At 36.8% G+C, this 22,554-nt stretch overlaps 2 protein-coding genes across 2 annotated transcripts; one reads left to right on the top strand and one right to left on the bottom strand.

The window, feature by feature from the left end:
• Positions 1–13,770: 13,770 nt before the first annotated feature.
• On the bottom strand, positions 13,771–14,038 carry GCK72_022419 (uncharacterized protein; the record flags this gene model as incomplete). The annotated part of the gene is made up of 2 exons (XM_053734812.1): positions 13,771–13,823; positions 13,870–14,038. 2 exons carry the CDS (start codon positions 14,036–14,038, stop codon positions 13,771–13,773), a joined length of 222 nt encoding a protein of 73 aa, XP_053578378.1.
• A 1,286-nt stretch (positions 14,039–15,324) lies between these two features.
• On the top strand, positions 15,325–15,617 carry GCK72_022418 (uncharacterized protein; the record flags this gene model as incomplete). The annotated part of the gene is made up of 2 exons (XM_003091963.2): positions 15,325–15,401; positions 15,452–15,617. 2 exons carry the CDS (start codon positions 15,325–15,327, stop codon positions 15,615–15,617), a joined length of 243 nt encoding a protein of 80 aa, XP_003092011.2.
• Positions 15,618–22,554: the final 6,937 nt, after the last annotated feature.

Here is a 22,554-nt window from a genome sequence, read left to right as displayed (position 1 = left end):
GAATGTCCGGCTTCGTCGGTGTCGATGCACCATGAAACGCAGGGTTGTCAAGACAAACTCAACCGATCGCAACAAAACGAAGAAAAGGACAATCCGCCCAAAACGGAAAGTCGAAGAAAGCAAAGGACAATCCGCCCAAAACGGAAAGTCAACGAAGTTCAAAGGACAAAACCGAAGAAAGAATTCCGGACAGCGTCGAAAGGACAACTCAATTGAAACATGTCTCAATTGAGCTACAAACAAGGCAACCTGAAGGTGGCCATTGAAAAGCTGAAGGCCCTAACCACTTCAGCGGAGGAAAAAGTCGAAGTATGGCAAGACCTCCAACTGGAAGAGATTTCAGCTCACCAAACCGAGCTGGAAAAATTCAAAGACCTACTGGAGTCCAAGATCACCACATTGGACACTTTCACAGGAGAGTTCAACGCGGAAGTTGATCTCCTGGAAGACGACAAGGAGATAAAGAAGGCTGATGATGTCATCGCAGCAGTGATGGCAGCTATTGGAGAAGCAAACGAAGTCACAGATCTGATCGCTTATGAGCTGAAGAGATGTGAAAAAGCAGCAGGAAGAAATCGCCAAGCTCCAGTTACTCCATCCACAGTATATCTCCCACCAGCAACAACAGTCACTCAACAACCACAAGGACAACGCTGGGATATTCCCAGAATTCCCAAGTTCAAAGGAAACCGCTGGGAATTTGAAAACTTTTGGACAATGTTCCAGACATTCGTCCATTCATCCGATCAACCGAAACTGCTCAAATTCAACTTCCTGATTCAACTATTGGAAGGAGAACCGAAGGAGCTGATTGCGAGGTACAAACTTTCAGAGGACAATTACGAACGAGCTCTGGATCACCTCGAGAAGAAGTACAACAACCGAGAGGACATAATCTCGGATCTCACCAACAAACTCTACAAGGACAAGTCGGAATCAAACACGATTCCAGACCAACGCAAACTCTATGAGAGAGTTTTCATCATCTGTTCCCAACTTCAGGATCTCAAGGAGAACATAGAAACCAGAATGTTCAAAGATGCCATCGTCCAGAAATTCAGCAAGAAGATCCAGGAAGAAATCTTCAGAAGGAAATTGGACACTCCCACGGACGATTGGACACTCAACAGGATCCTGGAGGACCTGGAAAAAGTGATCAAACAATAGGAGGAGCTCTTCAAACTCATCAAAAGTGCAGAGTCGGAGAGAGAAAGATCAAACCACAAGAATCCAGGACACAAAACAACAACGGACAAATTCCACTCAAGGGAGAACAAGAGCCCATACTGTCTATTCTGTAAAAAAGAAGGACACTGGGGAAGCGACTGCAGGACACATCCAGATCCGAAAGAAAGACTGGAAATGATACGAACAGATGGACGATGTGTAAAGTGTCTCAAGATAGGACACTCACCAGACAAGTGCGACAGAAGAAACTGCAGAAACTGTGACAAATCGCACCATTATTCCCTCTGCTTCAAAAAGATGGAAAGCAATGGCTACAAACAGTATGAGTCATTCAAAAAGAAGGACACAGGATCGCCATCAAAGCAAGAAGCAGAAAAGGACAAGCAGAAAAAAGCAAATGGCAGCGGACACACCGTAGCCGTCACATGCAGGTTCCAAGAAGACATGGAAGGAGAAGAAGCCCAAGATTGGACAAGCTCAGTGGCTTTCTCGAAACAAAAAGAAAGTCCAGCAGCAATACCAACGGTACAGGCAAAAGCGTGGAATCCAAAATTGAACGATTGGGACAACCTGTCAATTATGATTGACACGGGAGCCGACACAACATACATCTCCCGACAAATAGTGGAGAGATGGAACCTACCAGATCTCGGAGAGAAAGAAATCTGGTTCAAAAGATTTAAGGAGCCAATTTCGGAAAGGGGTCATTTCATGAAAACCCAGATCACGCTCATGACGGACCAGGACAACAAGATCACGGTAAATCCATATGTAACGACAGACCTGGTCGGACAATTGAGACGTACAGGAATGTCGGAATCAGATTTTCAATACATCAAGGAAATGAAGATCAAGCTCAACCAAGACGCTCTCAAAACGGATGTAGAACCAGACATCATAATTGGTTGCGACTACATCCCAGGAATCATCCCCTCTATCCAGGAAAAACTGCCATCAGGAATTACCCTACTGGACACGGTTTTCGGGAAGACAACCTTCGGAAAGCCAGACCGAGATGAGCCGGAAGAAGAAACTGAGTACATCAGTTACCAATTCTCCATCATCGAAGAGACGGACACCGCCCGTGAACGCGAAGAAGAACAACGTCGAGAAACGAAAATGAAGACCAATGAGGAATTCACGGGACCAGTGGCCGAAGAGATGGCGGAAAACGACAGGAAAGTGGTCAAATTCTTCAAAGAAACTGTCGAAAAAAGAGGGACGTGCGGAGGAACAAAGAATGTGCGGAGGAACAAAGAAGGGGAAAAATCTAGAAAACGAAAGAAATGAAAAACTGGAAAAAAGGAAAGAAGCTTCTTGACGCTTCTGTGAAGAATGAGGGATAGAAATGAAAAACTGTCTGGCTCCGGCCCGTGGGGCGGAGCCAGACAGTTTTCTGGTGAGAGACAATGCTCTAGAGAAAAAGCAATAGAGGGAAAAACATTTGGAAGGTGAGAAATGTGGAATGTGTCATATTGCGGGGGAGGAGAGGATGCCCTTTGGGCCCGTCTCCCATCCCACCTCATGACGTCATTGATAATAAAGAAAGGAAAGTACGGATCGAGTACAAGTTCCATCATTTCGATGAACTTTCGGTTCATCTCTGCGTCTGACATTTTTCAATCAAACTTTAGATAAACTGGATAAAAACCAGTATCTTTAGCTTCGATAGCCTCAATCACTAGAGAAAATCGATATCCGTCGGATGAAATCCAACCGGAAACGAATACTTTTCGTTTTTGACTAGCAAAAATCGATATTTCTCTGTAAAAGAACCAGCCGAAGTGGTATTCTTTTACCTTGATTTACAATATCTCTTAATAAAAGAGCCAGCCGAAGTGGTACTCTCTTACTTTGTTATACGATATTTCTTAGTAAAAGAGCCAGCCGAAGTGGTACTCTCTTACTTTATTATCCGATATTTCTCAATAAAAGAGCCAGCCGAAGTGGTACTCTCTTATTTTCTGGTGGTTTTCTCACTCCAATAGAGCTCGAAATCTGATCGCCACTGTTGTGTCTCGTGCTAATAGAGATACAATGTTGGTATAATCACTGCTTTATTAGTGATTCTTAACTACTACAATATGAGGGGGACAAGGGGAACAATATATCTCCGGAACGGTCACGTTCCGGTAACAAGTTAAAACGTAGAACTGACTTTAGAACGAGAGGAAAAGGATGACATTTCCTCTTCGCGGGCAAACGGGGGAATACGAGGGAAAGCGGGTAGATCAAAAATAATAAGAATCTTTGTGACTAAATAACAACGTCACAACATATCCAAAATAGGATTCAAAAATAAAAATTATAAGTTTTCCTTCTTAGAGATCGCTTTATTTCACAGTCGCTGGATATTTTTCCGGAATGTGCTTCATGTTTGATCGTTTTCCGTCTTGATTCGGTTAATTTCACTTTTTGTTCAAATGACTTGTCCACATCCACAAGTTTCAGAAAAAATCTCTCATATTTTTGGTTTTGATCCATTGATCTTCCAAATTTTCCATCTCCCATTACTCCTAAACTTTATCAACTATACGAATACATAAGCTCACTCTCTAAATTTCAAAACTCCTTTTTCACACACTGAGCGCAATTTTAATTATACATTTCATATTTTTGGTCTTGATCTTCCGAACTTTTTATCTCCCATTTCTCCTAAACTTTATCAACTATACGAATACATAATTTTGCATTTTGAATTTTCAAACCCCTCTCTTATACACTGCTGTGAGCGCTAATTTAATTATACCTTCGTCGTGCTTCAAATATGGAGGATTTGTGATATGCGAAATATGGCGAAATATTGCAAAATATTACAAAATCTGCAAAATATGTCTCCGGGGTTTTGATATGCAGTGGTGTACTTTGAGAAGTTTCTAAATTAAAATTTTGGAATTTTGGAAAAATCAAGGGGCCGAAATTTGAGAATAAAAGAAAGGCCTCCGCCTTTTTGTGGAAAATGTACATCAGTCACAGCCTCAGAGGTGTGAGAAGAAATTTTACTTATTTGATTCTCTTTGAATTCTTGTCTATAAAAAAATCATCTTTAGCTTATGAACTTTCCGGCGTTTTTGAAATGTGACTGATGGGTTTGAAAAGAAGGTGTAAGTAAACATCAAAGTTTGTTATGCTCAATTATTTTCTATGTGTAAATTTCTTAAATAAAAATGGAAATTATGAAGTGATGTATTTGTTTTTCGGACGGATTGAGTACCGGTACTCATTGTGGCCAGATATTTTGTGAACCGGATGTAAATTCTGTACTGCATTTCAATATGAATAGTTTGTGCCGCAACAGACCTATTGATTCCTGCTGTCTTCTCCTTCATTTGTCAGCATTTTTTTTGCAGATAGCAAGGAAAATGACGTCAATTTCTCCTCGATTTCCATTACTCCGTTTACTGTACTTAACTTTGAATGAAGTGATTCGCGCATTCGAATAAGGAGATTTGAACGTTATTGTAATTTTAATTGTAAATACTGAAGAGATTTTATTGTGATATCAGCATGTTGCATGAAAATAGTGAAAACAACGAAAAATGAATTTTTTGGCCGTTTACCTTGAAATCTCATAAATTTAGGTTTTTTCAACTGCAAATTGCTGACTTTGTGCGAAAAAGAATTATTCTAAACACAAACTTTTTTCAATAATAAATTTATTAAATCATCAAAACATATGCACCCGTATTTTAAACAAAAAATGTGGAAATAAGAGAATGCACAAGAAATGAATTGAATTGGAAGGGATAGAACGAGATGGACATTAGGAGGTTTTGCAGGAAAAATAAAAACTTTGAACCGTCACTTCATGTTTTGGCGTGAAGAAGGAGGTTGTTCAGATCATCCGTGCTCTCCCAACTCGTGATGACGTCATTGAGCAGGGAGTATTGGATGTTAAACACTAAATTAATATGGGTTGCACTAGTGTTTAAAAATATAAGCTTACCGATTGTAAGAGATGCTCTTCTCTCTTCTCCAAATGGTATGATCGGTGGTCATAAGAATAGTTTTGTTTAAGACGTTTAATAATATCAATAGTATACAATTTAGAATTAAGAATCAAATAGATTCTTGAGAAGGTAAAAATACATCATATGACCTCGTTATTTATACTTATGTTTCGGCTCATTGCCTTGCTCATCCTTCTATTCTGCTATGCTCTATCATCTACGGAGATGTTTATGACATTGTGTAATCCTCTGCACCTCCTTGGCTTCACATGTCCTCTTCCAGTTGACCTCTCAACCACTGCTCCCGCAAATGACGAGGGCAGCTGTTCTTGTGGTATCTCTTTGGCACTACCAAACAACTTGTGTTATCCTCCTTATCATTGATTGATGACTCTGCTCGTCAGTCACGACACAGATGAAGGATATGAACGAGATGGGGGATTTTCTGGCGACGAAGACAAAAACTACAAGTTCAAGAAAAATCAGACGAAGCTGACGTAGATGCCCATAGTCTGAAAATAACAATGATTTATTACTTAAAAGTGTTTACAAAAACTTACAGTGATATTTTTGAAAATTTGCAGAATCAGTTTGACTCGGAAGATGTACCCAATAATGACGATGTTGGAACTCAAGATATAGAGGTGGCAAACGATAAGCATATTCGGATTGAAAAAGATCTCGAAGCAAGAATTGATGAACACCAGGAAACCAAACCTTCTGGAGGAGGAAGAGTCCAATAAATTATAATATGTTTATCTCGGATCTTGCTCCATAGTAGAAGCTAGTGACGGATAAACTGGAAAAAATTAGGAATTGTTTTCTACCGAACATATTTTCACTTTCACTTACAGAACGACCTTTGCCAGCAGTATCTCTCTCGTACATCCCAATAATAATAGTATAGAACTCAAAGAAAATCAAGAAAACAGGGAGACCACTATTCCGGTAAGCAGTCAAAGATGAAATGAATAGTTCTATTGTAAGCTGCTTTTTCATACAATTCATATTTGGGCGGAGATTAAAAAACTTTCTCAGCCAGTCTATGTCTCCGTATCCCTTCTCATTTTTCCGTATCTCTTATTATTCTCTGTTCCTCTCGGGATCACTTTTTTTCCCGTCGTACTCCAAGTGTGTTTGTGTGTCAGTTGTTCTTTCGATTGCTCATCCTCCTCAACGACTTCCATCTTGCGGCGTCTTGATCTTGATTGATGGGTTGGCTTGTCGTCCACAAAAATTTTGCAGGTTGAATGTGATCAAAATCGACAACAATTTTGCAATGATTCATATTTTTGAAAAATGTGAAGGAAAAAAATTTTCCGAACGTCATCATCACGTTCTGACATATTTTTTTAATATATCAAAATAAATCATTTTTTGAGTGGAACTCTTTAAAGGTTTGACCAAGCTTTAACAATTAGTGTTCAATCAACAATTTCATTCACATTGATGCAATTATTCAGAATGAAAAAGTTTTGGATTCTATTATCGAAATGAAAAAGTTCCGACATTTTTTACCGACGCGTGTTTGCGGACTCAATGCAAAATTTAATAATTTAGCACTATGTCCGCAAACACGCGTCGTTAATTTCTACCGCTATTTCACTGTTCAACTCCCAAATCCATACATTTACGATACCGCAAACTGATACCCTATTGCATATCAAATTGCAGGATGAATATTTCGGAAAGGAACAAAACGCAAAGCACGAATTCCACATGTGCACAAAGAAGGTATAATTAAGATAACGCAAAAACGCGAAATTATGTACATATTTGTATAGTTGATGAAGTTTGGGAGTAATGAGAGATGAAACATTTAAAAGATCAATAGAGGAAGACAAACAAATAGATTTTTTCTGAAACGTGAGGATCTATGCAACTCAAAAGAAAAAGTAAAATTGAACTGAACAAGGCGGAAAACCAGCGACTTGTCACACGGAGCATTTGAGCGGGTTTTGAAAAGGAAACCCCTGATAGCTCGTTTACTTCCAATCATTTTATCATTCTTAATACTATTTCAATTGCCTTCAATAAAAAATTTTCATTATTCAAAATTTTCAGAAAGTTTCTTAAATCTTCCAAGCCGAAAGTATAAAAGACCTTGGAATGTTCGATTTTTAATTACTCCTCAACTTTATGATATATGCATAAACTTTCACATTAATTTTTTTTCTCTTTTGATGTCCTTTTTTACTTTCTTCCTATTTCAAATTTGAGAAATTAAAAAATGCGTTTCCTTCCCCCGCGCAATGTTTTTCAGGTAATCTGCTGACATTGAGATGTGAAGGAGGGCGGGTGGGTGAAATTTAAAGGTGGAGTGTAGAAGACTCCGCCTTTCTATGGAAAATGTATATAAACCCCGTCATGAGAGTATAAATCAAATCTATTTAGGCCACTATATGAGGAGAGGCCCGGTCATCTTATTTTCTTTGAAATCTAGTATTTTTATTTAATCATTTTAAATAGTGTTTGGTTTTGATTGGACATATCACCGTTGGTGCGACGAGTCATGCAAAAGTTGACAATATTTGGATAAAAAGTTGCTGTAAGTTCTTTGAAAAAACGTAAATCTTTAAAAAATTCAAGCGCTTTGTCCTACCAAGGTTCGCATAATTAGTAAATATTTTCAGTTTGTAAACTGCAAATGTGCGTACTGTAGCTCAGAAGAACAAGCTGTGATATTGTCATCAGAACTAGAAGCTTTCAACCGTATTGCTTCACAGAAGCAAATGGAAAAAAAAATTTGAAGGTCCTCATGACATTATTGGTATGTTTAATTGTTAAAAATAAAATTATTGTGGTTCTATCTTTTTTCAGTGCATTATGGTCTTCCTCACCTTCTGCAACTTTATCACCATTTTCATCTGTCCGCCAGAACTTCATGCTTCTACCGAAGAGTGTACTGTTTCAGCGTTTGCATATTTAGGTATAGTTTGTTATTAATCTTTAATTCAAGTATAATTCAATACTCTTTTCCAGTCTTCTACTATTCCTGGACTCGGCTTGAAACTCCTCGTGGCTGAGAAGTGGAACCAATTAAAATAATAAATGCAATTCGTTTTGTTTTATTCTCTACTGTTTTTTTTTACTTTCCACCAGTATTTTTATCTTAATATGTTGTCTTCAAGCTTCAACAACTTCGACCAAATTGGTCTTGATGTCTGAAACGCTAACATATAACATTTTGATAAAACTTTTGCTTCAAATTATATGTTTTGAGAGAGAAAGTAGTTTGCACAAATTATAGGATTTTATAAAATGTAGATTTTCTAGTTACAAACTTGTTAGAGACCGCGGCAGTATTGAAGAGAAAATGAATAGATCACATATAATACTTTTATCCCGGAAGTGCACAAAAAGCTATCCTACGGTATGATGGAGCAAAAGTTGTTGTTCCAATACTGTTAAAGAAACTAGTCATATTTTTTTCTGCAGCTGGTACTTCTCAAAAATTTACATATTTCTTTTGTTTAAACGAATAGTCGCCGAAAATGCCTTTGACCTGGTGTGATTTACTAGAACATTAATGTATTGCAATCCATATTATTCAAGTTAATATATTCCATCATTTTTTCTTCAGAATTCTGTGTTTCTAGCTGTGTATAGCATTGCAAAACTCCTTGAGCTCAAACTGCCTGAATTCTCTTCTCTGCTAATTATATTATTTGTTTCTTTGTTTAACTATTCCTTGAACTCCAAAGTTTCCAAGTCTTCTCTGTTTTCAATAGATTCCCTTAACATATCATCCCCCTTCCATTTGTTCAACATTCTCGAATTTCCTCAAATTGCACGTGAATTCTTATGATCTCATGTCTCCTGGGAACCTTTTGAGAGTGAAATCACCGGATATAAAGATGTAGTGGAGAGTAGGAGTCTGCGTCTGACGTCGCCCAAGTAATCCGTATGTAGTATGGCGTTTTCCATCTGAGAGTACATTCCAACCCCTCAATTGTCTCTTGCTCTCCTTTCTTTGTCATAGTGTTATTCTCAAAATCTTGTCTGAGAAATCTGTTTCGTATCGGAATACGAGAAGATAGCCGAAACTGGAGAGACTCTGAAAGTGAGAAGTCTGGGTGTCATAACTTATTTATTTGGAACTGACTATAAAGAATGAGATAGATAAATTATATTTATATATATATATATATATATATAGATAAGAGGTGTTTGTTGATTATATGTGAATGGAGTCGAGTGTGCGGAGAATGGTGAAGAGGATGAGTCGAACTGAAAAGAAATCTTTTTCAAAAATGTGCTTCAAAAAATACTATTCCCTACATTAGGTCCATGGTGCAACTAGGACTCTGTTCCAATCCTGCTCCCGTGCTCTGATGATTTCAGCGAGGTCCACCACGTTGAGTGGGAGCTCTGGAGCTGGAGCAGTAGGAGCCTTCCGCTGAATTCATAAAAATTATGATATGTAACAAATTTAAAAGCATTGAACCGGTACGTGACCTAGTTTTTGCAGCGCGACATGGTGGGGTACTATGCATTCTTACTATAGTTTTTGAGATACATCCCAAATGACCTAGAAAACCGGAAAGTTCAACTTTTCATCTAAATACGACTAAAACTTAAAAAACAATTTTATTACCCAAACTCATTTTGTCCTCTAGTTTTATATTCACTAGAGCCCGCGAAGTACCTTTGAATTGCCAGAGTGATGGAGAACTGCATTCTTTCTGGGATTTCAAGTTGACCCGTACAACCGTGGAGTATGACTAGACCGGGGAAGTAGAGGAGCTGGAATCGGTATTTTGGAATTGAACATATCTAATCAAAATGATTTTGGAGTAATCAAATGAAAAACTATAATTTAAAAAAAAAGCTAACTGGGCCCTCCCAAATAGTGGAATAAATTGAGATGACGTGTACTCGAGCGACAGGATTTTTCAATCAGATGCCCTCAAAAGTAAAACCCTATACCCATCTCCTAACTCACTCATTCCAATAGCATTTGCCTCCGATAGGGTAATGTCCAATCTCACCAAACAGTATATAAAATTTATAAATAGAAAAACTAGAATTTAAAGAAAATATTGTAGCTGGGCGACCTCATCTCAAATAGAAGTCTTATTTGAAGTTTTAGTCTCACGACGGGGTTTATATACATTTTCCATAAAAGGGCGGAGTCTCTTATACTCCATGCTCATATTTCACCAAGTTGCCGCCTTCCGTATCTGATTAGAATACGGGGAAAATATTGTGCAGGGCGGAGGAGACGCAGAAAACTAATCTCATATACACTGCGGGACATAAATATGGAGCCACTTTAATTTTTAACTTTTTTGGAAACATTTTGTCGTTTTCAAAAATTTTTTAAATGTCTATAAGGTGCTTTCCGGGTCATAAAAACGGTACACTTGTTGAAATTTTGAAAGATTTCGAGTTTTTGAAAGTTTTGAAAAAAGTGTGAAAAAAGGCTTATTTCTATGGGACATAAGTATGGAGCCACCCCTGAAAAAAGGAAAAACCACAGAAGACGTTGTCAAAAAACCGGGAAATCGTACTCTCCGTCCAAAATTGAGTTGTTTAGAGATATTTCTCCAACAATTTCAGTGAAAATTTTTTGAGAAAAACTAGAATTTCGGGAAATTTTCGAGTCTTTGCATTTTTTGTATATATTTTGTCAACAAATCATTTCTGGCAGGATGTTTTTGTTAAAATCTAATTAAACACTCTTGATTGTTAGTTTAAAACTGTTTTTGTAGAGACATTGACCATTTTGTAGAACATACATGACTTGAAATTCGAAGAAAGAGCCATATTTTGCAATTGAGGCTTAATTTTAGCTCATATTCTCCGAAATTCACATTTTCAACTAAATTTCTTTGCAGATTAAAACAAAAGTGAGTATTTTGTTTCAGTTATCAAGATCCTGAATTAATTTACTGGCCACTAGACTGCTGAAAATAGCGCCAACGTCAATTTTCATTCATTTGTAAGGTACTGTAATCTTTAAGTTGGTGGAAAATGTCGGAACGGCATGGAAAATTTCTAGAATGAGAAGCAATACGCACAAAAACAAGAATTCCTTTTAGATTGCAACCATAATTCCACATTAGATACGTTTTAAATTGGTTCAGGAATTTCATTCATCACAATGGTCAAAAAATTCTGTGTTAATGCTTTTTTCGGCAGTCTAGAGGCTAGTAAATTAATTCAGGATGTTGATAACTCAAACAAAAAACCTGACTTTGATTTAATCTGCAAAAAAATTTAGTTGAAAATGTGAAGTTCGGAGAATATGAGCTAAAATTAAGCCTCAATTGCAAAATATGGCTCATTCTTTGAATTTCAAGTCATGTATGTTCTACAAAATGGTCAATGTCTCTGCAAATACAGTTTTAAACTAACAATCAAGAGTCTTTAATTAGATTTTAACAAAAACATCCTGCCAGAAATGATTTGTTGACAAAATATATACAAAAAATGAAAAGACTCGAAAATTTCCCGAAATTCTAGTTTTTCTCAAAAAATTTTCACTGAAATTGTTGGAGAAATATCTCTAAACAACTCAATTTTGGACGGAGAGTACGATTTCCCGGTTTTTTGACAACGTCTTTTGTGGTTTCTCCTATTTTCAGGGGTGGCTCCATACTTATGTCCCATAGAAATAAGACTTTTTTCACACTTTTTTCAAAACTTTCAAAAACTCAAAATCTTTCAAAATTTAAACAAGTGTACCGTTTTTAAGACCCGGAAAGTACCTTATAGACATTTAAAGAATTTTTGAAAACGACAAAATGTTTCCAAAAAAGTTAAAAATTAAAGTGGCTCCATATTTATGTCCCGCAGTGTATTTGAAATTGAAGAAAGGTGTAATAAGGGCAGCGTAACGGGGAAGGAAAGAGAAAGGATTAAAATTTGAAGGAGAAGTTCATATAGAAAATGCAATTGGAAATAGAAAAATCAAAACTGCCAAAAACGTTAGGGAGTTTTCGAAACTTTGCAGCGCAATATGATAGGGTACTATGCATTCTTACTATAGTTTTTGAGATACATCCCATATGACCTAGAGAACCGGAAAGTTCAACTTTTCACCGAAATACGACTAAAACTTAAACCCGCACTAATTTTATTAGCCAAACTCACTTTTCCCAATATTTGCAACATCTAAAGACTATGTTTTCACATTATAAACACCAAAACCCGCCAAGTACATTGTGTGATGGAGAACTGCATTCTCTCTGGGATTTCAAGTTGACCCATACAATCGTTATGATTACACCGCGGAAGTAGAGGAGCTGAAAATGGTATTATAAAAGTGAAATTAACTTATCCGAAAGTCGTAATTTAGAATTCACCGCAACTCTGGTGAATACAGATGCTAATCTATTATATATAATCAAAGATCGGCAGGATCAAAGGCGACTGCTTCTTATCAGAACCAAGAAAATACACTGGGATAAGCATATTCATGAATCCTGAGTATAGATAGGTGTGCCGTTCTATTAGAGGTGTCGTTCTATTAAAGGTGTCGCTCTAATACAGTTTTTACGGTATATATTGAAGATACAAAAAAAAATTTAGAAAAAAATAGAAAAAATGTTGTCGTCATCGATTTTTTCCAACTTGTTATTGTGAATATCTCTTTTACTGATTGGTATATATTATTTAAAGGCGTATTGTGGTCTGTTGTGATGTTTTCATATCATAATGTGTGCACTTGGGCGAGTTCATTTTCATACTTCAAAGATTTTTTAATTCGGAGCACAGCCCGCTGAGAGCGAGCGCCGAAAAGTGTGGTCAGTAAGATTGCCGAAGAGAAATGGGAGCCGTGGCCTAGAAATTCGACTTCGTCGCTGTGATTTTTTGAATTTGGACCCTAATTTTGATTACCGTAAATACTGTATTATAACGGCATGCCGTTATATTTTTCAACTGCTTCACTCATTAAAAATGATCGAAAAAAAATTTTGGACGTTCTATTTGCTGATCTAGAAGTGACCAAACACGTTGCTTCTAATCAGAACCGATAAAAAACCCCCGATAAACATTTTTATGGATTCTGAGTAGAGATGGGGTGATGTTGTAATACAGGTGCCGTTATAATACACTATTTACGGTATCTTTGTTCTATTTCTTTAATTAAGTCGAAAGAATACGGCAAATATTGATAGAAAAACACTAAACACTTTTGAAAATAACGCCAGAAATAGCAGCATTCTGAAAAAACCAACGGAAAGTTTGGTCAGCGAGAATGTTCTAGAAATTTCACTTCGGTAGAGTTGTTTTTTTAGTATTCTGCTATTTCTGTCGTTATTTTCAATAGTTTTCAGTGTTTTTCTATCAATATTTAAATTAATCTATCGAATTTATTGAAGAAATACCGCCAAACTTAAAAAAAAATCAACGCGGCCGAAGTGGAATTTCTAGGCCACGGCCCCCAGTTGTGCACCTAATTAAAATATTCTTAAAGTATGAAAATGAACTCGCCGAAACTCATACATTATAATATGAAAACATCACAACAGACCACTTTAAATTATAATATCATATTCATTTTAGACGAAAACGGACAAACTAAAAAATATCTTCAAAAAATAAATTATCGTTCGCGATGAATATATATATGTCGACGACCCATTAAAGTTGTTATTATAAAACGAATCGCTTTTTTGAACCATCATTTTGATTCTTCCTCTCGTCCAATTACTGAGACTCTTGCGATACTTCTTCCTGCAAAAATTCATATTTTAAACAATTTTTTAAACAAATGACCCACCTTTCTGTTTTCTGAGAAAACAGATGAGGGGAATCGACTCGACCACCGTAAAGCCACCGATTGAATAGTTTAAATAGAAGCGTCCCATTTCCTCGTGTCCCAGACCAAGCATAGTGAGGATATAGACGCCTATAATTGGCAGATACCCGAAAATAACGGCGACAATCATTTCAGCAATTATTGATCGACCAGTCGGTTCACGTCTCCCAACTCACTCATTCCAATAACATTTGCCTCCGAAAGGATAATTTCCAATCTAACCAAACAGAATATATAATGTATAAATAGAAAAACTAGAATTTAAAGAAAATATTGTAGCTGGGCGACCTCATCTCAAATAGAAGTCTAATTTGTAGTTTTACTCTCACGACGGGGTTTATATACATTTTCCAAAAAAGGGCGGAGTCTTCTATACTCCATGCTCATATTTCACCAAGTTGCCGCCTTCCGTATCTGATTAGAATACGGGGAAAATATTGTGCAGGGCGGAGGAGACGCAGAAAACTAATCTCATATATTTGAAATTAAAGCAAGGTGTATAAGGACAGCGTAACGGGGAAGGCAAGAGAAAGGATTAAAATTTGGAGGAGAAGTTCATACGAAAGTGCAATTGGAAATGGAAATAGAAAAATCAAAACTGCCAAAACCTTTAGGGAGTTTTCGAAACATTTGAAGGAAGTATTGTAAGTCTGAATTTCGATAGATATGAAAAAATTAAGAATCTTATAGGTTTTCCTCCCTGGAGTCCGTTCTATTGCACAGTGTAACAAGTCGGTGGCTCTTTTCTTGTTCTGTTAAGTTTGACCTTTCGTTTGAATGAGTTGTCCGGGTAACCACATATTTCACAAAAAACCTATCATACTTTGGTCTCGGTCTATTGATCTTTCAATTTTTCTATCTCACATTACTCCTAAAGTTTATCAACTATACGAATATATAAGTTCACACTCTGAATTTTGAAACCCCTCTCTCACGCAATGTGCGCTAACTTAATTATACCTTTTGCGGGCTTCAAAATAATTTTCCACATAGAACCAAAGCATCCCAGGAGCTTGAATGCAATTGCGCTCTATTCGGACAACAAACAGTAGCTCAGCGAAAGAACGTCAGCGACCGATTTATTGATTCCTGCTATCCTCTGCTTTCATTGCCAATATTGTTCTTCTGCACATTGCAAAAAAAGTGCCGTCGACATCTACCCCATTCCCGCTTTTCCGTTTACCATACGTGGCTTTGAATGAAGTGTTTTGCAGTTTTGAATGTGGAGACTTGTAAGTTCATTTTTTGTGGATTTTGTTATAAACAATGAAGATATTTAGAATCGAGATGTCACTTTGTTCGAAACGATGCAAGAGAATAGTGAAGTCAACCAGAAACGATTTCTTTGGAATACGAATTTTTATCACGTCAGACTATTTTACGATTAGAGTGGATGGCAAGAATGGTGTGGAAACAATGTGGATGTCCAGCGCAACCCATCATGACGAAAATTCCCGTGTTTACATGTTAAGTGGAGAAGAAATAAAAGTACAGTGAGTTTTTGAAGATTATACCAACTATCGATTGTTAGTGTATTTTTCAGGCGGTGCCTTAGTATCTTCGAAGTTTTCTATCCACCAGAACACCGCCAGTTCATTATGACATCACTTGTGAATCTAATGATGGACAGCCTCCAGATTCCGATGCTTAAAGTAGACTTGCACACTAACTCGATTTTGTGCCATGTTTTCAAAAAAGTAGAAAAATAATTTTTAATGGGATCACACCAATCTCAGGGGGAGATCTGGATTTTGTAAAAAACACTATGAGTTCTGACACCGAACTGCAGTTCTCCCCTTTCTAATAAAAATGTTGTTAACTGACTGTCATGAATGTATTTTTCATTTTCTGAATAAAGGTTCTACAATATTTAATGTCTTTTTTATTTGAATTAAAAACACAAATCAAATTCGGTGAAAGCGCAGTGAAGACTAGGGGACAATATATCTTCACTAATAACACAGGGAAGATTGGATGACCGAAGAGAAGCTCAGGCATCAGTTTTCCAGCCTACCAGACATCGAGCTTCAGAATTGAGCTTCGGAACACGTTTTATCAAAAATTTGTGCAAAAATTCCACATTTTTCAGGTATATTACGAGTTTTCTGCTGGTAATACGATTTGGAACAGATGAAATCTATCAATGTTTGGTCACAGGCCCTTGTTTTAACAGAACTTGTGAAGTCGCAAACATGATAAAAGCCAGGAACTCATAATTTGAAAGACCAGTTTCAGCCATAGTTGCAAAATCCCACTACAATAAAATTTCAAAAGTATGATTCATCATAAGGATGATTTGCTGTTTTTGTTTACATTCAAATTGTCGAACGCTTTTTGTTGTTCGAAATCTGCATAGTATGGTCGAACTATGACTCAAACATCGAAAAACGAAAAAATAACAAGAGATGCGGAGACATAGACTGACAGAGATGTTTATTCGATCTCCGCCCCTTCAAGAACCGTATGAAATAGCAGCTTACAAGAGAACTATTCATCTCATCTTTGATTGCTTAGCGGAATAGCGGTCCCCCTCGTCTTCTTCATGATTTTTTTTGAGTTCTAATACTATTATTTCTTGGCATGTCCCTGTGGGATACTAGTCGATCTGTAAGTGAAATTATACATGTTCCGTAGAAAAAATATCCGAATTTTTTTCCAAAATTGTGTGATTTTCATGCTCCAGAATTTAAGTTATTTCGAATGCGTCTGACGTTTTAAAGAAATCTGTGTGACGTGTTGCGTGATGAAATTTCTCTATTTTTCTATCAGAAAATGTCAAAATCATTTATCAATGAGACGTTCAAGTTTTTTATCAAAATCGTATCTTTACAGCTATCAATCGTCAATCCGGAGTACACTGGAATCCCCTAGAAGGAGCTCTTCCAGAACATTCTTCTGTCTGGTGGCTCTTCATTGCTATCTGGCTTTGAAAACCGGTTGCGTGACGAGCTCAAAGCCATCGCTCCAAACTTAAAAAAAGTAAGACTGTTTCATTATTTACAATTTTTAATGAAAGTTTTCAGAAGTTAATGGTCTACATCACACCGAGTGATAATGCCTACTCGGCTTGGATGGGCGATTCGAGATTGGCCTGGAGCAGTGGATCAGGATTAAAATAAATTACTTGATATGAAATAAATAAGTTTATAAATTTCATCATCTTGTTTTTAATTCTTCTCGATGTCTCGTATCTGTCTATGAGTCAGTGTCATTTCTGTTATCGGATCACATGAACTCAAAATGTGAGTCAGTCTTGTGTACCAGCGGTCAAAACAATTGCGCATTTTGGTTGTTAATTGAAGGAAGATGATTCATAAAAGAAAAAAACATGTAACACTCAACTAGAAACAGCTATTTCGACCTTTTAACTTGCTGGATAGCTTTATTTGAAACAAAATATAACAAAAAGAGGATCGCAGGTCTCATCAGCAGAAGACGATTCTCTTGCACACAGAACAACACATGCACATTGAAGACGACTTCAGCACCTATTTTTTATTAATGAAGGTCCAAAAAACCCTAAAATTACACTCTCTGTGGATAGAAAGGGCTCTGGGAAAGCAAAAATAGAATGTTACGAGTCGATCGAAAAATCGAAATTCTGATCAAAAACTGGGTTAGGGCGAGTTGAAAAGTGACAAACTTTATTGGGGGAAGGGGGGCGTGGCCCGATTACCTTTTCATGAGATCAGGCTGGGCACAATGACGTTGTAGATACGTGTTTTTACCGCTACAACTGCAAAAATTGAAGCTTTGTGTAGCTATTTTACTCACTTGTCGTCATGACTCCACCTCGAGTAGGTAGATGATTCCAGTCAGCAATGAATCGTTTCGACGTGCTTGAACTTTCACATTGACTTGAACATCCAGCGTTAGAGGAGGCCAATCGTTCGAACCGGTAGAATACAAATGTCGTTCAGCGTCTTCATTTTTTGCAGTTTTGCACAATTTTTCTTTAGCTGGCTGTTCTTTTTCAGCAGAACTCATCACCACTCCTTGTTGCTGAATTTTATCGGTTCACCAGGGAATAAGACACCAGGGAATTCGAGTTTTTTTCATGTCCAGTCAATCCAAATAATTACATTTTTGAATCAAGATGATTTCTTCGTCGATGTTCTTAATGTCCAGTCGAATAGATGCCTGAAATAGAGATAATGATTTAAAAACAGAACAAAAAGGAAATTGATGAAGTTAATGTGTTTTTCACTGTATGGACCTGATGAAATCCGCTTTTGCTTTTTACGAATTGAGTTTTCGAAAATCACAATCACATTTTCAAGTGACACCATTCCCAGTAATTCTATTTTTTCGAACAAAAAATCTCACCTTTATTGGAACATTTTTTCACGCTCTTCTTATCTTGCAAGCCAAATTGGTTTTGTTTCCTCAGGATATCGGTTAACCAGTTTCGGGATGATGCGGCTGGAAGAGGTTGATCTTCCAATTATGATCCAAAATGAGCACGGAATTATTCTCGGTTCTTCTATTATCGTTAATCATTTACTGAAAATTGAATCTCGATAATTTGAGAAACACGTTTTTTAAAGATGCGTTCATTTTTATCGGACTGAAAATTTAAAACGCTGACGAAGTTCATACTTAAAAAGATTTATGACACTGGGAGTTAAAACTAAAGTCGATTCACAAAATGTACAACTCAATACAACAAATTTTTTACTACAAACCGAAAAGTCTACAAATGTGAAAGCGTTTTCTATTTTTATATTCTAATGCTTTAAAATATATGCATAATAAAATATAGGACTAATCTCTGAAATCTTGACATCAGAAAACACATAAACAAAAAATGTGGGTCAGTTCTTGTCTACCAGCGATTAAAACAACTGCGCACTTTGAATGAGAAATCGGAGGACGATGATTTACAAAAAACTCATTTAACTTTCCGACAGAATGTTCTCCGCCGTCTGACATCCGGCTTTTTTAGTTCGGGAATAAACGAAAGCAATGAATTTAGTATATATTTCAAAATTAATCTTGTTTTCAATCTTCCCATTATGATGGTTATATTTGATTCCGCCTTCCAGGAAAATGGTATATAACTAGCGCTCATCTATCTAACAACAGTATTTAGCTAATCTCAGATGACCATGTGAGCGGTTATCGTCAAACACTTATTCTTCTGATTTTTCTAAAATTATTGTCTCTCCTACTGTATCTATGGAACATTTTTGTAGCAGGATGTTATATTATTTCATCTCGAATCGGATATTTTCTACCACTTCCAAAGATTATTCAATTTCCTTGTCCTGTGTACAATTAGAAAGTATGTATTATATAAATAATTTATTCAAGCAACATCGCTATTTTCAATTCATTGTTATCTACCAATTTGCAGCAGCTAAGATTTTTGTCAACCATCAGACAAAATCTGTACTAGAAGAATAAAAAGACTTTATCTACAAAAAACAGCTGGAAAACCAAAGAAGCAGCTATTTCGACCTTTTACCTTTCTGGATAGCCTTATTCGGAACAAAATATAACAAAAAGAGGATCGCAGGTCTCGTCAGCAGAAGACGATCCTCTTGCAAACAGGACAACACATGACAATTGAGGCCATAGACTTGAAATCTGGTTTTTATTAGTGTAGGACCAAAAAAAAACTAAAATTGTTGCCCAAGGAGTAAAAGGCCCTGGGAGAACTCTCGGTACATTAAACGCGTCAAAGGTACGCCAGAAAGCAATTTAGTTCACTCATTAGAAAATGCGCTGAAAAAGCGCCAGATTTTATTAGAACTGCTCAAAACGTGTCAGAGATCTTCCAGGAGTTCTCAAAACAAAACAAAAAGAGGATCGCAGGTCTCGTCAGCAGAAGACGATCCTCTTGCACACATGGTGATTGAGGATCAAGACATGACCACCCGATTGAAAAAAGTTTAGGTTGGCATTTGAAAGAATGCAAATCTGACTATTTGTCATTTTAATACATAGTTCTGACGGTTTTCCTAAGTTAAAAGATTTTGAAAATTTTGAAAATTACCTAAAGATTATAAGCTTTTAGCTCTACATCGAACTGCCTTTCCTTTGAACCGTGCTGACGACCAAGTTAGCAGATGCATTCGCATTTTTCTGACATCATTATGACGTTGTGGGCACGGGTTTCTACCGCCGACCGCAGAGACAAGGGTTTTGTAGAGCTATTGTAGAGCCATAAAAAGTGATGGTTGTCTCATGGATAACAGAACCTGAAAAAATTTCGAAAAGTTATAAATACATGTTCTTATTACCCCAAAACTATACAACTAATGTGTCCAGAAGCATCTATGTCGTCATTACTATAGTGACTGCTAATCACTCACACCGGAAAAGTACAGTTGTCGTATAGAGCCTTCTTTTTTTGCAGTTTTGCACAATTTTTCCTTAACTGACTGTTATTTTTCAACAGAACTCAACACCACACCTTTTAGGTATTGAAGAAATATATTTTAGTTCAAAAAATCCGAAATTCACAAGGAATCTCACTTCAGGAGTGCATTCACGGCAAGGTAAAGCTAGTGGTGAACCCATTACCTCGAGAAAATCGGTTGACGATATTGATGAGCGATTCCGCGCTTCAGGTAATCAGTATATTTCCCACGGATAGTTTTGCTTTGAAGATTTGAGGCAAAAATTATCTGGGTAGTAGGCAGCTTTAAAATCGTGTTGACCAGCAAACCAAAAAAAAACATTCCAGCAAGAATCTGAAATCCGCCAGTCGCTTCATTCACATCAGCTACAGTTCCATGGTTTCAACCTGAAATTCAAAATTTGATTAAGAACAGTATTACAGTTGTTTCAAGTCTTTACTAAACCTATTTTAGGATAGTTCACACAATCTTTCTAGATTCAAAACTGCGTTTTTTGATGTTAAACAGGGCTCAGACACATGTATCAGGCTGTGAGATCTTTATGAAGTTTTTTTTGGCAGAAATTAAGATTTTATGTTTTCCCGCAGTTTCATATCAAGTTTTGCAGTTCGGCATTATTTTAAGAAAAATCAGAAGAACGTCAAAAACTCACCGTTATACTTCTCTGATTGCTTCAATCCCTCATCCACATCTTTGAAAATCTTTTTTCCATTCTTTGCGTGCTCTTTAGTGGTAGTTCCAGTTTCAAATAATTCTGAAACAAATTGATTTAATATTACATTTAGATTACGAATTTAGTTGAAATCTTACCGAAAGTAAATGAACCTTCGATTTCCGGCCCATGATTGAAAAAAATTGCTGCTTCCCTCCGTCTTCTAGAGTCGGCATGGCGGTCGGATAGAATACTGAAAACAGATCTGAATTTTTGTTAAATTATCACATTATTTTTCAAAAAAATCTAAGAAAAAAGAAAAAATGAAATACTCCCGCCAGAAGTTGTGTTTAAAAATCTTCGAGGACGCCTGCACATCTAACTTTTTTTCGCAGTTTGAACTTGAGAGACGCAGAGAAAAGAGGCTACGCCATAGCCTCTCTTCTCTCTCAACAAGCGGAGAAACCCGTCACCGATGCTGCCGATTGCATCTCCATTTCATCATGGCAAGAGAGTGTGCGGTCACCGCAACCTCGGGCCGATCGGCCTCTTCTCTGCGTCTCGCTTTTTGTTGTAGTCTGTCTTCGAATGCCTTGTTGAGTCTCTTCTCTAACATTCGGTGTTGCACGGGGCGCTCTTCTTCGCGAGGATTGTGGAGGAACTGACAACAAATGAGAACACCGGTCTTCTAGGAGACAACGTGCCTGCCATGTCTCTCCGCACGTTTGCTGGTGAAGGGGGGAAGAATAGAAAAGAGTGTTAGGAAGGGGAAATTAGAAAAAAGACGATAATAACCAAAGGATAAAAGGAGACTGAATGATATCTATTTTTCACAAAAAGTTCCTTCGTGAAAAAGAAATGATGACGAACTTCAAGAAAACAATGATGACAAACTTTTGGGGCACTGACAGGTTTGTCAAACAGTTGATTATGATCGTTTATAAAATTCAACAAGGAAGTTATTAGGATTTTTTGTAGGAATACGCAATTGAAATCAATTAGATCATTCCTGTGGTCAAAAATTGTGTGAGATATTGTCTTGTTCTGTAAGAATCTTCATGTAGATCAAAACTCTTTCGGTTTTATCAACTCGTATGTTGAAACGTTTCAAGAGAGATCTCAAATAACATAAGAATTTCATAATTATCAAAAGACCGAGTTACAAGAAAATAGAGAATAAGGAGGACGAGGACATCCAAAGAATTGAACCAGTGGCAGTGAATGGAGATAATATTTGTTCGCATTACCTTCTGAGTCACTTGTGTAATATCCAGCAAGATCTAGACGTTGTCTTTGATTGTGTGGTAAGTTCAAACATTAAATCGAAGATATGAAACATTTACTTTCTTTTTTTTCAGAAAACCCTAACCTCGTGGAACAAATGAACGTCAAACCCAGGGAACAGAATCAACGATGATCGTTTCGTCTTTGTACCTCAAGGAAACTGATAGGTTTTGTTTCCGGGTTTCTTCATGTGTTTGATGTTTTTTGTTTTCATTTGGTAACTCTCACAGTTTGCATAAATTTCCATGAATTTTATATGAGTGCGTTCGAATTTAAGAAATATACACTTTCTATATGTACGCTATAGCTCATTCCACTGCTTTTATTGTTTCCACTCATATCTCA

The sequence above is a fragment of the Caenorhabditis remanei genome, chromosome X, assembly GCF_010183535.1.
Source record: "Caenorhabditis remanei strain PX506 chromosome X, whole genome shotgun sequence".
Taxonomy (NCBI): domain Eukaryota; kingdom Metazoa; phylum Nematoda; class Chromadorea; order Rhabditida; family Rhabditidae; genus Caenorhabditis; species Caenorhabditis remanei.
This window is presented reverse-complemented; position numbering and strand designations above follow the sequence as displayed.